Consider the following 24256-nt stretch of genomic DNA (forward strand, 5'->3'; position numbering starts at 1 on the left):
TAAGTCATTTTCAGATAAACATTTAAAATTCCAGTTACTACTTCTTGGACTCCCTCAGTACCTGAGTCTGACACATCAGCACTTGACCCTCTCAAAATTTCCTTCCATTTCATGTTACCAAGACTGAAATCATCCATCTTGACAGGTAAACTTCAGTGGGACGCTCACATCTCTGGTAATCCCACTTCTCTCTGCCTTCCCCTTTCCCTTCACCTCATGATCCATCTCTGCCATCACAGTCTCATGTGGGCTGCCGATTATTTCCCCTCTGTCTGTCTACCCACAACCCTTCTCAAACAGTTTGCTCTGACCACTGCTACAGCATTTGCTGCGCTAAATCACTCAGTCATAGATTTTTACACTCCTTGTCTCCAGAGCTGCAATTCCCTTCTCATGTCCATCTCCTTCAATTTTCAATCTATCCAGAATATTTGAAACTTCTCTTTCAAATATCAACACAAACATGCCCCAGTCTTCGATCTACGCTGTTTACAAAAACCTGCTTCAGAAATACTTGATGTACTGATATGAACTTCCCCTGTGACAGAATTTATCAGTCTACTTCCCTACTTATCTGAAGGGAATGGATTTTTTCCTTCCACTTCAGAAACTATCCAAAATATACCACCCACTTATTTCACTCCACTGATTCTCTATCCACTACCAAAAAAAGGGAGGGGGGAAAAAAAAGGCAGCTAAAACACAGAAAACACAGCTCCCTTAAACCCAGTAAGCTGCTGGCCGGTTCCCAAACTGGTGATTCCAGCTCTCTTCTCCCAGCCCTTGTGGGACCTTCCACCGCCACCACCAGGACTGCTCCAGAAAGAAAGAATCATCACAGCATCATAGAATGGTCTCTAAAAGTCATTAGGGGAAAATTCTCACTAGGTAAATTAATCTTGTTTTTTTCCCCCAACTGCCTTAAAACCGTGAAGAGAAACTTCAGGTGAAGGTGTGAAGAGAATCACCCGATGCTTCAGGCAGCACAGAGAATGTGGAGGACTTATACTTGCAAATAAATAAACATTTATGATGCCTATACGAGCAGCTCAGTGCCTGTATTAGTGAAAAAGAGAGGGTTTTATGCTCGCCGCCACCATTTGTCCGTGTTACGGCGGTTCCACGCCAGGTCCCCCCTCAGGGCCGGCCCCGCCTGAGGCGCCATGGCCGGGGGGAGGGCGCCCCCTGCAGGCCGCCAAGGGTGAGGCGGGAGCGCTGAGGGAGCGGGCGCGGGCGGACGCGTCCGGGGTGAAATCTGTGCTAAAAAACGGAGCTGCAAAAGGAATTATTTCAAATTATTTGAAATGACGCTTACATTTTAAAAGAGCCGTGTGTTACGCTGTGGAGAAACACGACAGTGACATAAACAGGAATGTTTAAAGCACGTTAAAACAACGCGGGCCGATGCTGCAGCTTCCTCTGCTGTTGCGCAAACTGTTCCTATCGTGAGGCGCTATAAAGAAAGAAATTAAACTTAACAGAGAGTTTTCCAAGAACCGTTTTCAGCTCGTGTTCACAGAGTTTCGTGAAAGAACTGCCCTCCAATGCTTTAAGTTATTATACAGTTAATTTTCTTCGAAACTATTTTTGTCTGCCTCTCTCTAAATAGGTGGTTTCTTAAGTGAGTGTTACTTAAAGGAAACCGATCTGTTTTTCAGGAAGGGCTGATGATGTCAGTCCTTTCAACTCTGCTTTCCCATAAGAATTCTTCTAGTAAAAGGAGTTTCACTCTGGGAAATAGTGAAAAGTAACGTGAAAATATGTAAAGCATCTCAGGCTGCATGTTTATCAAACTTGCAGTTTTATGTTGGATTTTAACCATGTTGCTATTGTCACAAATGAAGGAAAAGCAAGAGAAAACCTTTTGGTTTTTAAACTTAGAAAAGATTTTGCAATGAAAAACGTGCCATACTAAAATATTTATAACGAGATAAATACCAGCCTGAATGCACTGTATCAAAAACAACATGGTTTTTTCATAATTCTAAATTTATATACTCCCTCTCAGCATGGGTATTAAATCTGAAACAGAACCACGGCGTACTATGAACAGTTTTCTGGCAAATAAATAAATACTTCAATCCCCAATAAAATGCAAAGCAAATTCAGAGAGTATCATATTATTATGGAATATTTTTAGTAGGTGTGGATATGTAGCTGTAGACCCAATGTTAACTTACTGGATTATTATTTGTTCTGGTACTGGAAATTCCTGCAGCCAACAACAGAGAAAACTGAGCAAGTAGAGCTACAGAGACTTTATTTCACTTACTGGTGGTGCAAGAAGTAATACCATTCTGTAAATTTTAGTTTTCAGGATTAAAATAATTGGAGTTGTATGCAGTTTTCAACCTTCCAAGTAAATCATTGTATTTTTACAGCTAAATGCTCCTTGCTATTCACATGTGGATGTCCTGAAGAGAACGGGGAGAAGTTTGCATCACCAAGGACGTAGCTCTGCTTTAAGTACTCATCCCTTAATCCTCACAGCCTACCTGTGAGACAGGTAAGACCATAAACCAAATTTTACACAAGTAAAATGGTCACATAAGGCCATATTTTACCCTAATGTTCACCCCAACAACCAACCGATGTTGTAATAAGTCTTATAATAGTAAAAGCCCATAAAAGGATCCCAACATATCTCAGATATTCCTGACAACACGCTCTGGCAATTCAAGGGAATGATAAAAATACAATCTCGCTGCATTAACAGACAGAACAGCCCAAACAAAATCTCTGTCGGCTATAAAAGGTGCAAAGGAAATATCTCTTTATCATCCTCTATTTAACAGTTTATTTCATTCTGCTGGAAAGAGCTAAGCCAAACAATGATTCATTTGGAAATGAAATCATCCCTACCCCCAGCAAAGGCTGACATTGTGTGGGTAAACAATCCTGGGGTGCTCCAACACAATGTAAATAGATTGCCTTGCTACTATATACACAGCAAACAGTTTCATTTTGAAACCAGGAGGTAAAAAAACGAGTGAGAAAAATATGACAGAGCCCGAGTTCTGAAAATATTTACAAGAACAACTAATCACAAGTAACCATCAATAAGTTACAATTGCTAAGCAAAAGGGAAGATAAGCCAGCACAGTCTTTTGGACTAAGGTTGTAGCAATGATACTGCAATGCAAAAGGAATATCAGTAGAAAGATTAAAAGCAGGGGTTTTTTTTAATGTAGGGTTTACAAAAAATTGACAAAGATGTAAGAGGAAAATCGTGATGACGTGACTCCACACAGAAAAATCCTCCAGTTTGCCACAATCTCCTCTGAATCAGTCACTTAATCAACACCTTATCCCAGAGCAATGGTGCTCTCCAGGACACGTCTCTGGTTTTATTTCCATTATAATCAGCTGCACTTAGAGGGGTGATTAAGGAACATAACAGTTATTCTTCTTGAAGAAAGCTACAAAATTAAAGTCATTCCACACGGGGGGAACACAGAGATTATTACTGTTGTCACACAGCAGAGAGCTGACAGACAAAATCAGCTGAATAAAATTCACCAAGGGTTGCAGAGCGAGTTAGAAGTAAAGCAAAGAATTAAACCCAGAACTGCTCTTTTCTGTTTCGAGTACTCGTTTACACTTCTGTCACCAGACTGCCGAGACTCCTCCAAACAACAATAATTTAACATTATAATACGGTAAGGAGCTGTTACAATCTAAGTAAACACATCTTAGCTCACAAATTAAAATAATCATCAGTCTCTGGGTAATCCTGCTCTCACACACACACACACTCATATACACAGAGTCCCTCTGCTGAAAGTCTCTCTGAACTTCAGGGATTTTTTACAAGTCGATGATAAATGGCTTTTTATAAAAAGCTTAGAATAGGGTTCAATATCCTGCCTGCCTTCAGCCAGGGGAACTGAAAGATTACTGAAATGAAAAAGCAGCAATAAAATTACTGAAAATATTACAGTATTTTGCCAAATGGACTCTTTCAAACACAACTATTTTATTTTATTTCCTATTTTTCTTAAGATATCTGTGCTAACTCCTCAATCCTCAAATAATCCCTGCAAATTTCTCATGGAAAATGTTCATATGAAGTTTTGCAAGTTACCAACACACAGCCACACGTGTCCAACTTCTGCACTGCAGAAGTGATGAGCACAATCTGTGTGAAGTCCTCCAGGAATCAAAGTCACACCTTCCTGCCTTAATTCTCAGCACCCATGTGCAGATTTCCAGTGGAGCTGATTGTTTAAACAGAGCTAATTTGCAAACTCAAGAAGTGAAGACTGCACAGAGATCTTGAAAGAAATCTGATTTCTTATCTTTCAAGACAGACAATTGCAAACTGAAGCCCCAGAACTCTGGAGACACTCTCCTAAAAGCTGCTGCCTTTCTCTCAGTGACTCGTCCATGCACGCCTGCCTCCACCACTGAGCATCCTGAAACTGCTCACTCTTCTTTTAAAAAATGTCAAACCTATTCAAAACTTCAAATGTACCTCAGAGTACTGCAAAGGCAACGACTTACTGCAATTTCCCTTGACAGAAAATAGTATTGGCTGGGTGATAGCCACAGAAATTCAAAGTTCCTTCCTCTCCTCTCCATGATGTCCACAGTTAAAAGGGGTTGGATGTGCCATAGCAAACCTTTGGAGCACTCCCCAGCCCGTTTCAGGCTGAGCTGCTGTACAGAGATGAGAGGAAGTGAAATGGTAGATACACAACTGTCTCCAAGGAGGAAGAAAGTTCAGAGCACGTTTTGGGTGCCTTCCAGTGGCTCCAGGCAGAAGAGGATGGCTCCAGAACAGCCACGCACAAACTTTTGTTCAGAGAAGTCCAAAGAAAGGCAAAAATAGGGTTGTTCTGAGACAAGTCTGATTCCCTTAACAATCACCAAGTCATAAAAGAGTTCCTTTGATTCAGAAATCCCACAAAGGTTCTCTCTATAGCAGAAAGCCCAGCACAAAGTTGGGCTTTCACAAGAGCTCCTAATCCTACTCATAATTAGGGAAGAGGGACTGTTCCTGGCCATTTTTAATACTCTCAGACTGGAAAAGGGTGGCTACCCCAAACAAACTGCTATTCAAACTTTCACTTCCATGGAACTTGTGACTTACTCCCAACAGAAAGGAGGCATGAGGATGCAGCAAATCCTGAATTCAAACAAAACAGCTTCTAGCACAGACCTCATGAAAGAGGGAGGCTGAAAGAAAAGACAAAACTGGAAAAACTATGGCATTGAAAATTTTTGAACATTTCTTGAGGCTCCCCTTCACATCCTTCTCCAAGGCATATCCACCACAGGAACAGGATGGACAGATCAATTCTTACAGACTTTTTTTACTTTTACACATTATTTGTCACATTGTTCACACACACACAAAAAAAGCAGACACAAATCTGTGCCATCAGCTTCATTTCTCCTTGGGAAGTATTTATTGTAGATGTGCTCTGTGATCAGAAAGGCCAATGAGCAATGAGAATTTTAGTCAATAAAATTATCTGAACACAGACCAGTTTACTGACTGTGTGGTACATGGAAACAAAACTTGAAACCTAAAGACCCCCAACCTTTCAGTTTTGAGTACAAATTCTTAACACACCTGTGCTACCATCATTTACTGAAAGCAAGCTGCACAACTAGAACCGTCTTTCCAAAGTGTTTCCACCTTAGCTCATCCTGCAGTACCTGCATACATCATGTATTTTTGCACAATATCTACAGGACCTCATTTTATGTAATTCATATTATCCTCCTGATGGAAAGAAAGGAAGAAAGTGGATTTACCATGGAGAGGTGAGCCAGAGGGGCTGCTGGACAGGCCGGGCACGGGGCTACAGCGTCCTCCCTGCTTCGATGTCAGCTCCTGCTCGATCTCCTCCAGCCCTGCGCTCTTCTGGAAGCGGCTCATGCGATTGACCACCCGTGGGGACATGTGAGTCCTGACACAGGGCTGGCCTCCGTAGGGGTTGATGGGGAAAACGTGGGAAGTGCCTCGCAGCGTGCTGACCACCACCCAGCGGCAGTCGTGGCTGAAGGAGATATCCTGGACCTGGAAAACAGGGGTGACAGCAATGAATGCACACCTCCAACACAGGGGTCATGGCTCAAACACACGTCTGAACTGGAAATGGGAAAAACATCCCTCATTTTTAGGTAATAACTTGAATTTTGGTGCATTTATCAATGAATTTAGTATTCTGTAGATACACTGTAATTTACTGTACTTTTCAAAATATTCCTAATTTTCTGTACTTTTCAAAATATTCTGAGATTATGAAAACAAACCATGCTGCAAAGTGCTGCAGAAAGCCACAAGATCTTGGTGTAGTTTTCAAACAGAATTTTGTTCTAAAAAGAGCTGGAAAATTGTTTCAATTACATGTTTTGTATTTGCTTGTTTAATCTTTTAGAGATTGACCAAAAACGGGAAAAGGGAGGGATGAGAAGAAAAGAAAGAGATCTCACCACTGGGCTTGATTTTGACAAATACTGGCACAAATCTTATTTTAGCTTAAAATGGTCAGTTTTGAAGCAAATATAAAAATACAGTTAAACATTTTCCACTAAGGTTATTCCTTGCACAGATCTCAGATACGAAGTCCAGAAGGATTTAATTCTCTTTTAAGTGTGCTTTACACAACGCTTTGATGGAAAGCAAATTCTTGTTCCTGATGGAATGCTTTAAAAGAGAGATTAAAGTTTGTTTCCAAGCCCGTCCTGGCAGACTACTCAAGAAAACAAGTAGTCAAAGTTAAAATGATTTATCATACAGAAAAAAAGTCCTGAAACAATTCTTCCAAAAATGTTTTTAAAGGTAAAAGCTGACTAAAAGGAACCATGGACATAAGTGGGATTTACCATGGCAAACAAACATATAGGTGAAGGATTAGTTTTCATTATATTATTAAAGAGCATAAACTAAATAAAATTCTTTAAGATTTCACCGAAGCCAGTTTTACAATACACTAGGTACTCAAATTGGAGTAAACACTGATAAAATCTTGACAAATATTCCAGAAATGCACTCCAGCTATTCCAGACAAAAGCAGCTAAGTATTCATCAAAGTGCAAGTTTCAAACTGAGCCCTGAAGCCTCGAAGATAAAAAAAGGGTTTAAGTCTTGTGACTTGTGACAAGATATTTGGTTGACAGACTGTCACCACACAAAATGCTTCATCAACATTAGGAGATAAACTAAAACCAGTGCTACACACCTGCTCCTTTCAGTCCTGGTGACATCCCCAAACGAGCCGCCAAGGATGCAGCTCAGCGAGCCCCCCAAAACCTGACAGCTTTGGCACTTCCAGCGTTCAGCTCTGACCGACCTACAGAGCAGCACTGGAGCTCCCAGTTCACTTACAAAGTGCTTCACCTTAACAGATTGTTCAGAAGGGATTAGAGACCCCACAGGGATTAATAGAAGCTAAAAAAAAAAAAAACTCAAGGTAGTGGAGTCAGGAAAACGATGGCACCGAGAGTATTTCAGTATTTGCTGTTAAAGTGGTAAATTCTCCTGGTCAAAACCAAACATATGAACCATGTAGAAACTGCCACTCTCAGTTACAGCAGAACTATGAGATGACAGAAAAAGAATTCCATCTCACTGTACCATGCAACAAAACTGTGTGTTTCTACTTTAATACTCCGTTTCCAGTTGGCACGCTGAGGGTTATGTTGTTTCAAAAACTACACACAACAGCCCTGGCAAATGACAACCTCAGCCAAGAAACTGGGAAACAATCACTACAGGATGTTTTTTTTTTCCTCAGTGTAAACATTGCAAAGAGAAAAAGTATTCCTGATCTACAGGAAGAAAGCATGGAACTCCATAATCCCAAATGTTGTCTTTAAAACAGCGCTCACAAACACTGGCTGCAGTCAGAGCAGGCAGAGTGGCCATGGTTGCCTAAAACATGGCTGAAACCACAAAGGCAGAAGGGTTTTAATGCTCAGTAAATAACATGGAAAAAAGTGTTGACAGAAGAGTGTGCAATGAATTAAGATTTACAGGAACAGAGCTATGAAACCCTGCTCAGCAGTGGCAAAGAGTATTTTGGAATCTGCTGTTCCACGTGATTCACCTATTGCTCACTGCTCTCAAACACGGCCTCGTTTGTCTTTCACAGATACACGAGGAGCAGCAGAACCACAGGCAGTTCAGGGGGGTGATTCAGAGAATATTTCCAATTCCAAGGGCATGAATTAAACACACTCACATCAAACCAGCACAAATCCATCTGTGCCACGCGAAGGAGCCCATAACTCCAGGAGAACTGGAAGAAGGCATGGACCAGGCTGAAAGGACAACACTCCTCGTGGCAGTCTCAGAAACAACTTCAAAAATCAGCTGTGTCCATGAATAAACCCCTATAAATTATGCCCTGGGCCGTGCTGTTCCCCACCACGTTCCTGTACATTACGCCGAGTTCTCGACTGCTCCGAGTATAAACAAACTGCACAGTGGCCCATTAGTGGTTTTCAAGTTTATGCTAAGCGTTGCAATTTATTGCTGTTCTTTAGGTTAATGTACTATTATTTCATGTATTTATAACATATTTCTGGATTTGTTGTTAATTATGATGTAATGTTTAGATACCAAGGATCAATCAAGTCCCCATAGTGTTTACAGATATATGTTAATGAAGTACAAAGTACACCAGATCTCTCATGATGCAAAGTTTATTCTATAGCTCAAGGTCAATGTCACATTTAATACTCCCGTCTGTATTTTAAAATTTTATCTATCCTCTTCTGTCTGGACCAGTAAAGGGAATAACAGACCTGAGATTTTATTTAATTTGGGAAGCCTTGAGATATTTTCAAATTCTTTTCAGTCCTAGACTCTCTCCATCTTTCTTCCAGGTTCCCTTCAGGTACTGGAAGGCCACAAATGCACTCCAAAGCCTCTCTTTTCCAGGCTGAACAATTCCCATTCTCTTAGCCTTTCCTCACATGAGAGGGGCTCCAGCCCTCTACACACTTTGGTGGCCTCTCTGGACTTGCTCCAAAAGGTCAATGTGCTTCCTGTCTCCTCCTGTTTCCATCCAATTACTCTTCTGTGCTTCTTTCTAGCTTCCACTTTTCTATTTCCCTGTGTTTTGAACATTGTGATGTCAAATCCTCCAGAAAACTGAATTAAAATGTAGCTACCACTCAGAGCCTGCCCTGAGTGACACAGTCAGGTAATTTAATATACAGAGTCCTCCAAGGACACAGCACATGTCAACAGCTCTACTGAGGACCAGCTTTCAATACCATACAGATCAAAAAATCCTTTCTGCTATTACAGAATCACAGAAGCACAGGATGGCTTGGGCTGGAGGGGGCCACAGAGGCTCATCTGGTTCAACCTCCCTGCCCAAACAGGGTCAGCCCAGAGCACCTGGCACAGGACTGTGTCCAGGTAAATCATGTAACAGCAAGAAAACCAACCTCACAACGATGAACCTTGGATTTCAATAATAATGACAAGAAATAAACAACATTTTGATCTTCCCAGCACTTTTTTTTTTTTCTTCCTATCACCCCTCTGTCAGTTGTGTGGAGTTACATCAGGTGCAATCTGATATTCTGATATTCCTGTGCATTTTACTGCATTTAATTAAACTTGGAGTGTAGGACCAGCAGTGCTGCAACAGGACCTGTTCACGATCACTGTGCTGTGTCACAGAGAAAAAACACCCTGATTTGAAGCACCAGGACTCAAGTATTTAATTATACTGTGCAGGGAGATGGCAGAAAGAAAAAGCCAGTATCATTAAACAATGAGAAAGAGCAGCAGTCCTGAGGAGGTAAGGGTCAAAATAAATTAGAAAACTGGTCTGTATGTGAATTTTTTTGGCTGAGAAAATTAAGGAAATGATGTAGCAACAAACATAAATGAAAAAATAATAAAATCATGGTCTACACAATATGATTTCTCAGATCCACACAGACCCAACTCTGTCTCCCCAAGTCCTCAACACTGATTTCAGTTTTGTGTAAAAGCAAAGGCAGAATGTGGGCACAGTGACAGACTTGCATGGGGCCTTTAACCAGAGCTGAGCTCCCTATTAAGAACTGAGCCTGCAAACACTCATGGCTCCATCTCCCCAAGGCAGCCAAGCTACTTCAGACTGCAGCAGCTCCTTCTTGTTAGCTCTCATCTGAGACTGATCAACTTCCCCAAATCAATCTTGATTATTTCAAGCCTATCCCAGCTTCTTTTCTAGAAATAAGAAAGTCTTCCTAATCGTAGAGTCTATTTCAATAATTGCAACTATGAGCATGTCACAGACAGGAAGGAATTTCTCAAGGCCATGGAGATTCACATTCAATGTTTGGAAGTTGTTCCAATGTTTCACTACCTGGGCAAGGGGTGTGACACAACCTTGACCAGTCTCTGTGGAATGACATCACTGAGGCATTTGTGCATTCCCTGGAAAAGCGTTCCATGGTGCGTGTCCCGCGGCAGCCAGGCTGGAATGTTTTTATCATTCCCTCTGTTTACCTTCTCCAACTGAAGTCAGCTCAAGCTGCAGTTTGGGAGTGGGAATAACAAAAGTCTGACAGAGTAAAGGATTACAGAGGAGCTGGCCAGCAGCCAGCTGATGCTATCGTTACGTTTATTTGTCCTAGGCTGAGATAATGCTGTTTTCAAGGATTTTGTTTTTGCTGTTTACAATTTCAGATCAAAGAGGAAAGGATCATCAGGTGACGGGCTAACTTTCATCTGTAAGTAAATGAGCTTCCTCAGTTCAGAACATGTTATGCCCTCAATAAAAACCTTCCAGAATGCTCTTGGGTAAAAACACGAGTGCAGTAAGTGTTGCCTCACAATGCAAGAGCTGGAGGACAAGAAGATGTGTCCTTAACCAAAATGTGCAGCACATGCACATTTCTCTCTTTACAGCTGAACTGTGCAGGCACAGATCCTCTGAGAGGTTCAGTTCTCTCTCTGATTCAGTCAAATACAACCAGCCCTTGCAATGGACCTTCCTGGTGTTACTCAGTGCTGCTCTTTGTCCTCTTTAGGGAAAAAAAATATAAAATCTAAAGCCCAAGTGGCACTTAAAGGCTAAAAGATCTTTATCTGATAGAACCGAAACAAGGACTACTGTCTGTGTTTGCAGAACAGTGACTTTGAATGCTGTGACCTTGGGACTCAGTGAGCACTTCACATTCTGCCATGGCCACTCTCTTCACATTGTCTTCACAATTCCCTTCTGAGGCACAGGCCCACCTTCCATCCCACCCCATCTTCATCTGAGTCACAAAAAGGAGATTTTGGAAAAGCGGGGTGAAGTGCTGACAGCCAAAAACTCATGTACAAAATCAGAGCTGATTTCAGCATGGACATTAAAATCCCACATGTAACATGGCCATAATGATGATGTTTAAACAATTTATAATGGGTACTACTAAACAAATTCTGACACTGATAATCACTCATGTCCATCAACACAAATTAGAACTTTTTATAGCTCCAGTACAGAAGGTGACCTTTAAGACCATTGGCCTTGATTCACAGTTAGTTTTAAACTAGGGGGAAAAAAAAATAAAGAAAAAAGGAAAAAAGTCTGGTAGCAAATGTATAAATACTGTTCTAGCCAGACAGAGGCTCCCAGTGTGGGCTTCACTGAGAGTTTTATATTGAACAGTCTCCAAAGTTCTTGTCTAATGCTCCTCATACGTGAAATTCACACAACAAAAGAGCAGCACCAGCAAACTCTCCTCTCACTGAACAGCTACAAGTGCTGTTATCCCAAAAGAAAAAAGTAAAACAATCCCCCATATTATATAAATATTTCAAACTATGTGTGTTGAGAATCACAGGTACCAATGCAATATTGTTTAATTATCCAGGGAGTTGTGAAATCCACCAACACACCTCAGACTGGTTAGAATTTTCTCCATTTTATGCCATTCCAAAAGCTATACTGTTCACATTCCCAAATGAAAACTGTGTGGCAAACGAGGAAAAAATTTTACTATGTTGATTCTGAGAATTTTAATGCAATGCTTTCACAGAGATGCTAATACTATATCCCAAAAAAACATGTATCAATAAGGGTTTCTTCTCTAAAACATGTTCTGTTTGGTTTCCAATGTGTGCCTTGAAAACAAATTTATCAGCTGTAAAAGCCAGAAGAACATCTTTGTTCCTTATGACTGAAGTCCTGTGCTTTGGATTTAAATATTGAGTCTTTGTATGAAGGGAGAACAAAAATAACTCTAAAACATTAAACACATTATAGAACATGCCCAAGTCGATGGCAGAGTATGTATACACACAGATCTCATTGCTCTTTGTAATATTCATAAAAACCTCTTGTTAGTACTATATATATTATCCAAATGAATTTTTTTTCCTAATTTCCTCTCACTTTCCAGATTGGTTATTGCTTCTTATAGTAAACCATTGCCTGTAACAGCAATTCCACTTTTCCAGAATGGTAGCAGGAAAACTTTAGAGTATTTAAACTACCAGAAATATAAATTCACCCAGAACAAAACTTGATCAACCACTGCCACATTCAATAAAGCTTTCACATTCTACTTGTTACAAAGGTATGGTGAGGAACTTGAGGGAAACTGCTCAACTCCCAGGGAAAAAAATAGGTTTGAAGGAACTGTAATCAGGTACCAGAACCAGCCAAGCTCCCAGTGCCAGGGCCATAATCACAGAGCCCCAGGCTGTCCCTGTCACAGCACTTTACATCTGCCAGGCTGCCACAAGTCTGTGCTTCCCCTGTGTAATTGCATCAGCAAGTGCAATACTCATTTCTTACCCTGTGGTGACATTTTTATTCCTGTATTTAAAGCAGGTTCCTCAGCAGCTCCTCAGTGCTCCAAAGGTGAGGCTCTGCTTGTGCCCAAAAGCATTGTCACAAAGGACTCGAGCAGAACTCGCTGCTGCCACAGCCACAGCCCTGCCAGTGACAGCAGCTCCCTTTTCCCCACCTCACCAGCAAATCACTTCACTAAACATTGCTTGAAATACAATTCCAGACCTTTCCACTCTTGGATAATATCCTAACTTAGTCCTCTGTCTCTGAGAGAGGGATTTTTCAACAGGGAAGTTAAACTGGGGAGCCTTTGCAGGTTCCCCCACTGTGCTAAGTTAATCACAGCCTTTTGATTAACTCTTCTTTTCAACTCTTTAATTGTCTGTCTGTGGCTTTTACCACCAGAGTCAGGCAAATGTTGACAGTTCCTTCACGGGCACGAGACAAATGTTGAACATGTTACATGAGAAAAGGTTAAGTGCAAACACAGCCAATAATCAGGGCTCTTTGGAGGCAGTGCCAGATCTGAATAAATCTGACAGCACCTCATTGCAAAGGGCAAGAATTTATTATTGTCCAGGTTAAACGCTCTGCTCTTATCCCTTCTGTGGCTGGAGCACAAGAAAGGCTCTTTGTGTGCTGAAACAAACATTAAAGTGCCAACATACACAGAATGTATAAGGTGTCTGGGGATTATTCTCCAGCAAAGAGTTTAACTTACTTTGGCTTCGGTCTCTCCCCTGTGAAGTGTGTACAAATGATGGACGGCACTTTGTGATGATGACCAAGGATGTGTCAGGATTTGAAAAACATGGAAATCATGGCCTAATGTGTCAGTGGTGACCAGCAACATCCCTGGGTAAAAAAAAAAAAAAAAAAAGAAACACAAAAGCACAAGAGATTAATCACTGCAAAAGAAGAGGCTTAAAGTGTCTATCTAAAAAACAGAGCGTGGCTTACATTTGGGGTTTGGAAACAGAAGAAAACACTGAAAATTACTGAATTGAAAGGGATTCACCTCATAAAAATGAATCAGGACTTCAAGTGAAATCATATTCACAGTACTACAACTTAAGTACTAATATATTAAGATAGTATTACAACATAAATCTATAAAAACATCTGAAAAATCTGAATATTCCAAGTAAATTTGAGAACTGTGTGACCAATATGAAGCATTGAAGTGATGAATGTTACAGCAAAACCCCAAAATGCTCTTCCCTGGGCAAGAGCCAGTCTAAAAAAGATTGATGTCTCCACAATAACAATCTTTGGAAGAGGAGATTATCGAAATCCAGCCAAAACAGACCATACCAAAACAATCCTGAAGAAGCATCTTCCTTATAAATGAAACTGTCTGATTTATTGGTGAAAAGCAGAGCTGAGAGCTTTCAAATGAAAGACTAAATGAGGTACCAGGTTCATCAAAAACAGATCACTGTGGAGGTACTGAAATGATTCAATTACACCAGCAGAACCACAGTAACTTACATTTCCTATTTACCTTTTTATCCCACAATGTCTCATCCCATAACCCACTTTTAAACATTTACAGATATTTGAAGTCAATTTGCCATAAATTTATACCAAAAAATTAAGTATTTTTGTACATATGAAGAAAATACAGAATCATGGCAGAATTTAGGATTACAGTAATAAACTACAGATTTATCTTTCTGTTATTAATGAAACTTAATCTGTTATCACCCAAAGTAACCCTCTGACATTTATTTAACATCCAGTACAAAGTGATTTTATCAGTTTAATAACAACATTCTAAATAATTTTCAAGGCACCCATCTATTAAAGAAAAATCAGGAATCCCCACTCAGGTCTGTTGCAACATTTCTCCATATAAAGCACAACTGAAATCTTTTATCCTGCAGGAAGAGAACCTAGTCCCCATGTTTTACTTGACACTTACTCAGAGGATAAACAGTTATCTTATTTCTGTCATAAATAAATGTTCATTGCCTTCATTTATTTACAGGTGACACCAGGAACTCTTTCCCTGTGCTGCCCCAGATACCAACAGCACACATTTGAAACGTCTCACACATTAGCACTGATTTCCTACCTTATGACACTTGGAAAATTTTACTATTAAACTGTAAAAACTGTGCCAAGCAGCAGAGTAAAAATTAAGTGCAATTAGCTTTTCTATGGGACCACCATTTCATCACTAGATTGGTCTCCTGAGTGTCCTCCCTCTTTGGCAATCCTGGAATCCAAGAGATTGGGTCCTTTAGGAGCAGGCAGGAACATTTCAGTGGCCAAAGCCCTGAAACCCCACCCAGGGCAAGGCAGCACCTCAGAGCCCATGTGGCACCAGCAGGGCATGCCTCAGCTTCCCTAAAACCTCGGAAAGAACGATCCTGACACGCCAAACAGGCAATTCCAAGGCGCTGAGGCCCACAGCAGCAAGGCACAAAATCCAAATTGCTCTCGGAGACAAAACTGCCTCCAAGCTTCCCCTCGGCTTGACCACCGAGGCTGGCAGGGCCTGGGCCCGGCCAGGCCACCCACGCTGCACCCAGGCATTTCCTGCAGCTCCACAAACGCACCATCTCACATCTGAGCTCAGCAAGATTCCCTCCAGCAGACACACTTTTACTGTTCCCGGCTGTTCCTCCGGGCCCGAGTGTTAGAAATGAAAGGGAGTTTGTTATGGAGCTGAGAAATCCGGGAGAGCGCTGGGGTATTATGTTTGGGCGGTAAGGCATGTGAGCTGAGGTTGGTCTGGATGTTAATGTTGGCTTAACTGGCAATTTCCTTGATTTGTAGTGACTGTGTTGATAGGAAATACAGCTCAAGTTGCTCTGGTGCGAGGCAGCCAAGCCTTTCGTGTGGGATTATGCACACAATTTGCATTAATTCAGTTCTGCAACATCACAAACTACACTTCCCTTCTAGTGAAGTGTGCGGTCCCCAATAATATATAGCATTTCCAGCAGAGAAAGCTGGAAGCAAAGAGGGGTTTGTGTGCTGGAATTAGGCTGCTGCTGTTACTGGAGCGAGGATATTCCAAAAGATCTAATTCAAACCAATAAGAATTTATCCTCTCTATTCACATGTTTGTCTCTCCTCATGCATTAAGCAGCTTTATACAGACGTGGAGGGTGCTTTGGGTCCTTTTGTGCGCTCTTGCTCCTGATGGAAAGAACCTTCAGAGAAGGAGAAGCTGGAGGAGATGGATCCATAAGACTTCTATGAATACTGAGCAGAAAAGCTCTGCAAACACGTATTTTTTCTTCCCCTAAGGCTTGAGAAGTCTTTTACAAATACAGATGCAGGGTTGAGTGCACCTGGAGATCCCAGCAGAGTGATCTCCACAGTGGGGATCCCAGCACAGAAGATGTTAAAAAAACCACCCTAAATCCGCCAAAAATCTGTCTGGAGCTGGAGACAAAACGCTGTGTAATGATCCTGAGCCAGTGAAAACACCAGGATCATGGTCCTGTGTTATCCATGCAATCCATGGGTGTTCAGCTCAGCGGGATCTGGTTTCCAGTGCTGGCGAGAGCCGCAGGTGTCTGCGGGCAGTGCAGGGAGGGAATCATCCCCCTGCTCCTCACAGGCTTCTTCCCAAGCCTGCAGTGCTGTCTTCAGGCAGAGCAGGGCTTGCTTTGGGCACAAACCTGTGGCACATGAGCCCCCAGAACCCCATGTGGTCCCTGTTTGCTCCTTCAGTGACACCTCAAATCCCAGCAGCCACAGCCCTGATGTCCACTTGTCTACCTGCAGCTCTGAGCAGCTCCAGATGATGCTCCCAGCTCTTGGTTCCATGTGTGCTTTGCCTTTGGGTTTTCTGGGTTTGATTTGGGGTTTCTTTTCTCTGTTTTTGCTAACTTGAAGGAGTACAGAGGTGAAAGATAATACATTTGTGGCTGGAAAGGAATTAAAAATAGAAAGATAGGTGGTATCTGATTTGGCAATTTGTGTCTAATCTAAACTCCTGCTGCCTGTCCTGTTCAGAATAAATGCATTTATTAGATGAAAGCCCAGGGAAAACAGGCCCTTCACTTGTATTAGAGACTCCTTTTCAGTAAGTTAAAGACAGACCTTTCACACCTTCATCTGCATTTACGAATATATTCTGGCAGGACTTGTATCAACAGGGAGGTCCCAAGCACAACACCACAGATGGGAGAGAACGTGTATTTATAAAACAGCATTTTGAAATCTCTTCCTTGCTGCTGTTGTTCAAACAATAAATCACCCATGTTTCAGAACCCTGGGCTGGGGTTTGTGGTGGGATTTTCCAGCTCTCATTACTTCACAGTGAAGTTTTCCCTTATCACAGCTCAGCCATTTTGTTTCTGTCTCCATCTCCCTGCAGCATCCCAGCAGGAATTCCTAATCCCAGCAGAGAAACATGAACTGGAATCCTGGTCCTACCTCACTTTCACTTTCAAGTGCAGGAAACTTCAACTCAAGCTTCTTAAGAGGCCTTGTGACAGTTTCCCCAAAAAGTTGTTTAGATGGAAATACAGGTTAAAGCCGTGCTAAGTTCAGTCCAAATGTTTTCTCTTACGAGGGACTTTATGGGTGAATAATCAGAGATGAAAAGTGAATAATTCTTGAGGATTTCCTGCTTATTTTTCAAACTGGCATTAATCCCTGTTTAACAGATAACAGCTGAAATCCATTGGAAGACTTGCAAACACAGGACCCAGTGGAAATTTATGTGTAAACCAGACTTTATTTAGTATATATCTCATTGCAAAAATTCTGATTTTGCTTATCCACAGTGCAAGGGTGCAGCCAGATTAAATTAATGACTGTTTTACTGTGTGGTTCTTTTAAATCCACAGAGATTATTAAAATCCAGTTTGAAAGGAACAGATATCCGAGATGGGGGAAAAAAATTAGCAAAGCTTTGTTTTACCTGCCCTAATTTACAGCTTCCTTCTTTTCCTGCATTCTGTTTGGGGAAACAATCAGCTTCTTTCAGGATAGAAATAAAAACACGAGGAATATATGCATAAAAGGAAAAACTAGTACAGATGTAGACTGTGGGTTAAGAGCTATTTATGCAGTATCAGAAGACTAAACCAGACTCTGGCCTGGCCATAAACTAAGCCCACGCCCTAAATGAGGTGCCAAGCCACAAAAAGCATTTGCGTCAACTGGGAATACAAGGAAAAGAAGGACTTCTAATTATAGGGCCTGGAAGCGGAAGCCGGGAGCGATTGGGAGCTGAGGCTGCGCCGTGTTTATCTGAGAGCTTCCTCCCCTCTGCCTGATGAGGCTCGGCCTGAGGGTGGGACTGGAGCTGCTGATGGGACACGGAGTTCTCAGCTCCTGGCAGCCCCAGGGGCAAATTAGAGAGCGCTGGGAAAGCTGGGCAGCCCCACCACATCCTATTTATAACACCTCTCTAATTGCAGAGCTGTTGATTGAGTGCATATAAATGAGGTCCTCACTCCTGGAGCTTCACCAGGAGCTTCCCCTCGGCTTTCAGAGGGTTTTCCACCTCTCCAAACTGTGTCTCTCTGCCAGCACTCACTGAAGGATTCCACACCTTCAAGCTGTGCTGGATTTCTTTTCAAAACACCAAGGGCAGGAGTGCTGGGAATCGGGCACATCTGTGTGGAGGAAATGTGGATCCATGGATAGACTGGATTTAGGAATGCAACCCTCACATTTCCATGCCACGGAGAGACCGATCCAGCCACTGCACCAACTCACTGCTTGTCCAAAAAATGATTAAAAATATGAACTCCTCACACTTCAGTTTGGAAATCTGAACTTGGATGCCACGCAAGGTTGGTACGGAGCTTTGGAGGTTCCCAAATTACAGGCTCAGAGCGCTCAGGGGAACCACAGAGACTTAGAGCCGCTCATGGTTCAGTCCACATGGATTTCTCCTGGCATTCCCACCTTCCACAGGCTCACTGGGACAGGATTCCTGCTCCACTGCAGCTCCCTGGGCTGACCAATCATTCATGTGACAAAGTTTATATGGCCCACGGTTTTCTGAGACATCTGGCCCAACCCAGGAACAGCAGCTTCATTTATATCCACTTAATTCCTCTCCCAGGCAAGTGAAAATACAGCCAAACATCGGAGCTGCTCAGCCCCTGGATACTCCCAAGTGGACCATGTGCTACAGCTACAAAATTTGGTCTTAAAAATCCTTAACTAAATAATGAAATTCTGATTTTAGCAAAATTCACCGCAAAATAAATGCAAGCACGTAAAGATTTAATGTAAACATTTTAAAAATCCCAAGAAGTCAAAAAAAGAGAAGCAAAATAAAATATTATTTTGTGAATAAATAACTCCCTATGACTCTTATAACTCCTAAAGTAATCCATGGCTGCAGCTTTTCCTTCACAACCAGCCCAAAATGCAATTCTTGATCAAGTCATCAATCATCAAGGACTCCTCTTGGGACACAGGGACACAACATTAATAACTGCAACTCATCAAACTGCCTTAATTTTAATGTATTTGTCCTCCAAGGCAATAATTCAAGTTGAAAACCAGAAGAAAATGAACAGAAAAACTGAAGAATTCTTCTGTCATTAAATAATTACAGCTTGTTTTACTCTCCAGGAGTGTTTTCCTGCCCACTTTCTCTGATCAATGGGAAAAAACTTGTGCAGAGATGTTCCAATTTCACCCTCTTTAACTATTAACTCAAGGCCACCATCACATTTCAATACAGAACATTAAAATAATCAGAGCAATTTCAGGTCTGTTAAAGGTGCAGTCAGGCATCCCAAGGGGGACACAGTTTAATCTGTTTTACTGCTGGCCCAACATTAATTTTCTTATTATTAATGGGTGGAAAATCTCTTTTGTAGCCAAGGAAGCGTAATTATTTTAAATTTTCAATGTCTTGCACTTCACAGCTCTCAGCTGCCAAGCTGGCAGGAGCAACACTTTTGGAAAGCAGATCATTTATTTACCACATTTAAAAGAAAAACACCCCCAGATATTTATAAACCAGCACCACTTTTTAGCTCTTGACCAATTGAGAATCTTACCTGAAAACTTTCCCACCTTTGCCCCATCCTGTTGATTTAAAAGCTTGTCCTACTCTCAAATTGAGAATCGATTTAGCAACAGCTACAGAAGAGTTTTAATTATTGTATTTTCAGCTTATTTTAAGAGCTTTTATAGAAAAAATAATGTGTCTTTTGCTCCCTCGAGAAGGGTGAGAAGCCAGGATGGAGTCCTGCAGCTGGAAAACCCCTCTATGCTCCATCTGAGTGCAGAGAAAAGCTTTTATTGGGAAAAGCTGTCTCAGGAGAAGACCACCAGGAAGCTTTGGTAACAAAATGTCCTTTTCAGAGGCCCTAAGGCTACTTACTCGCCTTAACAAATTGGCAATTGAAGCAGAAGCTCTAAAGAAAATCAAACAGGGGATAATTCTCATCTTTCCTGGCTGCCCACGGGATTTGTTGTACATATAGTTCTTGGCAGTGCAGCCTGACAGGGAAACGAGGCACAAACCTTCCAAAACCAGGAGTGAATGATTGAAACAACCTTTGAATAGACATGAAAACTTCTACACTGAACTTGCCTCCCAAACCAGATAGAAGGGATGGAGATGTTTGAATGGATGCTCCTGGGAATCCCATCTGGAGCCCAGGAGGCCATGTCCAGGTCAGGCTCTGCACTCACCAGGGGACACCACAGGAACTGGGATCCCAGCACAATCCTCTGCTCTGGTGGGCTCAGAAGCTCAGTCCAGCTTCCAAAATTATTCATTATTGGTCTGTATCACTTGAGGCTCCCAGGGAAAGTGGAACTCCAGAGAAGAGCAGCAGTGTCCACATGAAGACGTCCTGGTGTCCTCCAAAACCAAACTCAACGCTCCAACACCAAGACTCCAGAATGATTCATCATATCTAAAATTTTGGGCTGGTTTCTCTACACTTTATTTCATCTATAAATTGTGAAAATGGCATCTCTGGTCATTTTCACATTCTCAGGTTTTCATGTTCCACTTATTCCCACATTGCATCCTTGAGGCCTCGTGCCCAAAACAAACCTTCCTTGGGGACCCCAGAGGATCTGGACCTTCCTCCCCTCTGCAGGGACAGCAGCAGGAAACTTTATGGGCTAAAAGAACAGACTGTCCACTGCCTGTGGAGAACCTGCCCAGGGGTAGACAATAAAGTGTTTAGCAACTCAGCTTTAGCACAAATAAAGCATCTATAATTTGCTTTTAAATGTGCTGAAGTAAAGACAATTGACTGAAATAAAGCTGCAGCCCAGTAGGCTTTAAAATGACTCCCAAAAGCACAAATAACAATTCCTGTAGTGTGGAGAGATGTGGATCATTTAAACACAAGTTGGTTTTGATTATCACAGTTCATAAAGGCCTTTATACCTCTGATCTGTCCAAATGAAGGGAGGATTCTACTCGTTTTTAACACAATAAAAGTCTATAAAGGGATCTTCCCAAAGCTCAGACCTGAGCACCTGTGCAGCTCCTGCCCTGAGACACGATGGAATTAAGGGGTTTATCAGCCCCAGAAAGTAAAATTTTCAGTGAATCAGAGGGAAGTGCTCCCTGTTTGTCTCCCCAGCACAGCTCTGCAGTGCTCTGGTGCAGCCACGCAGACACTGCCTGAAATTAGGAGTAAAAGTGAGGTTTCAGAGCAAGCAGCCAAGGACAGAATCAAACACCACCTCTTGTTTTGTTCTCTGTAATGAGCTCAGCCTGATTGCCAATAGACCACTGGAGAATGGGCTGGGATGATGTTACAGTCCTGGCTTCAAACAAAATCCTGCCTTGATGTTAAATAAAGAACACAGAATCCTGGGCTAAGTGCTGCTCTCACTGGAGGCAGCTGAGGGAAGAGTTCTCTGCTGGTTTGTCCCCATCCCTCCTGCAAAGCTCCCACAGCATCTGCAAGCAGCCAAAAATAACACCACTTAAAGAAGTGTTTTGCCATTAAACACCATTAACTCTCTAAATTATTGTCATCCCAGGACCTGAGCAAACTGAAGAATTTGATCACAATAGAACTATCCAGCAATTTGCAAAAATATCCTTATTTTTGACAGAGAACAAGTTAGTTCAGTTTTGCATAAACATTCTGCTCTTTAAATTTACACAATCCTAGAAACTCTCTTAAGGAGGCATTTCATTCATATCTATATACTATTCTAATTTAAGCAGCTGTATTTACTTCACTGTATTTATTTATTTCATTTCATTAGCATTGCTCCACTCTAGGTACCATCCTTCTTCCAGAGCACAAAGCAAAATGACTGTTCTGGAGCTGAGGATTCTCAGTTCACTGCACAGAGCTCCACAAAAAATTCCCTTCCAAGAAAATCCAGGCAGATGAGAATACAGCTTTTCTGTCACAAACTCCCAGTGAACTGCACTGCACTGTTAAAGAGTTCTGACACAACAGATGGGGTGTCAGAATGACACCAACTGGTCAGCAAAAGTGAAAACATAAATGACAGACATTTAGTTTTATTCTCTGAAATGTGACTTCACCCTCCAGATCTTCATGGCATTTGCTGCATTTTAGAAATTGTTGATTTAGGCAATGGAAGCTGTTGATTCCCTGACCACTTCCCTGAGTGCTGCTGCAATCAGCCAGAACATTACTGATCTACAAATAATGAAATGCTAATTGTCAGATTAATAAGGTCAATTAATATATAAGGTTTGTAGTTGTCCCCACTGCCCACAGTGACTGTTCATTTCTAAAGAGGAAGGAGAGAAACAGGTACTTTTGAGGGGTTCCTTACAAGTATTTTCAGATTTTAGTTGATTTTACTCATGAGAGAGGGGAAGATCACAAACTCTTCATTAGCAAACAAATAATAAGTAACTTTAAAAACCAGTGAAGCGATTTTATTTCTGTAGTTATGGAGGACTACAGTTTAATCCATGGATCCTCTGGATACCTGAGGATCACAACATGTGCAGCTGGCTGGCAGGATCCCAACAGACAGGGATTCCTCAGCAGTGGAAGACTGAATCTCCTCCTTCCTCCCACAGTAAAAGTGTTGCTGAAGTTTGACATTTCCAGTAAAGACAAATTACACACCCAACACTCCTTGGAGCAGGTCACCTGCAGTGGCCCAGTGGGACCAGCAATCCCTCCAGAGCCATGGGGCACATTCCCATGGGATTAACTGCCTTGTTTACACCAACCCCAATAACCAGAAACATCTCTTACCACTGGGGTTAAAGGCCATGCAGCAAATGGGCTTCTCATGGGCAGGGAAATGGGCCACGATGCCATCACTGTCCGAGTCCTCGCTCACCAGGACCTGGGGGACAGAACACAGCCCAGGATTAGCAGGGAAAACACTCCAGAGGGAAATTCCCAATTTACTGGCACAGGGATTGGTTTGTAAGGTGTTCATGTTCACAGTGTAACTGCACATCAGCTGAACAGCAACAATCCTTGGGAATTCTCTCAGCTACAGAGACATCAGACCTGCTCTAATAACCAGAAAGGATTATCCACTTTATGCCTGGATTCCCTATTATTTATCCTATTCAAATTAGGGAAGAGAAAAATATTCCTGTTTTGCTCCATGAATTATTGCTGCCTGCACAAGAGCTCATTACACCATGCTGTGCAGGAAGCTCCATTTGAGGTTTCCAGTAACAAAATCACATTCTAGAAAGAAAAGGGAATATTTAACTTTTACATAATTCAGTATTTTGATCCCAAGAACATAAGGCAAACAAGTAGAAGACCAGACCAAACCCCAGAGAAAGTGGGTTTGCTTTCCACGAGTCCCTCAGGTGGGAACAGCTTCCATCCTGCTGTCAGTGGTGCTGGAATTGAGAGATCTGGATTTCCAAAGGATGCAAGGAATGCCAAGGGCTGGGAGTGTGGATGGAAGCAGCTGCACTGTGGAATTCACAGTTAATATGAAATTTCTCCAACTTGAAACTGCCTCACTCAAAACGAGATAACATTATTAAAAAGGTTGTTATCAAAAAATTAGGCCCAAATGAAATATCTTCTTGTGAACAAAAAAGGAGAGAGTTTTCACAGCACAGGGAAATTCAGTGGAAAAGGAAATACCTGGACTGACATCTGTGTTGTGCAGCAGCTTCTGGGGAAAAGTACAAAGGATGAGCTTTTGGGGTTTTAAACAAAAGCAAATTTGAAGCTGATAAAAGCTGAGGGTGAGGATGTACAAAGGGACAAAATATCTAAGTTTAATTGCAAGAAAAGCAAAGATATTCCTAGATTTATAGAAAAGAACCAGAAGATGTGTGGACAAAACCATGCAAGAGCTGTAGGAATGTTTTATTCCTTGATTACATCATCCTTAAAGCTGAATTAAAACAAAAAGAAAGATCTGTCAGAAAAGGACTTGAAAAAGGGGATTTTGTGGTGAGCAAAAACCATCTTAGACAGTGCAAAACCACCCTGAATAATTTGTCTGTCTCTTCCAAAATAATCTGCAAGGTTTTTAATACTTCCTATCCCAAACAGATATCAAAATAATTTGAAGATATTTTTCAGCTTCAGAAAAGGAGGAATCCTCTCCCGGTGCTCGGA

The 24256-nt window shown here is 41.8% G+C and overlaps 1 protein-coding gene across 13 annotated transcripts in view; it reads right to left on the bottom strand.

Annotated features, from left to right (window-relative positions):
* The window catches only part of BCAS3 (BCAS3 microtubule associated cell migration factor), a 300061-nt gene that overhangs the window by 214748 nt on the left and 61057 nt on the right, over window positions 1–24256 (bottom strand). For all 13 annotated transcript variants that reach the window (XM_033518900.1, XM_015646438.3, XM_019008603.2 and 10 more), the window contains exons 13-15: window positions 22910–23003; window positions 13468–13601; window positions 5764–6028 (exon numbers count right to left, since the gene is read on the bottom strand). In XM_033518900.1, coding sequence (XP_033374791.1) covers window positions 5764–6028; window positions 13468–13601; window positions 22910–23003 — 493 coding nt within the window. The remainder of the gene's footprint in view (window positions 1–5763; window positions 6029–13467; window positions 13602–22909; window positions 23004–24256) is intronic.

The sequence above is a fragment of the Parus major genome, chromosome 19, assembly GCF_001522545.3.
Source record: "Parus major isolate Abel chromosome 19, Parus_major1.1, whole genome shotgun sequence".
NCBI classification, from domain to species: domain Eukaryota; kingdom Metazoa; phylum Chordata; class Aves; order Passeriformes; family Paridae; genus Parus; species Parus major.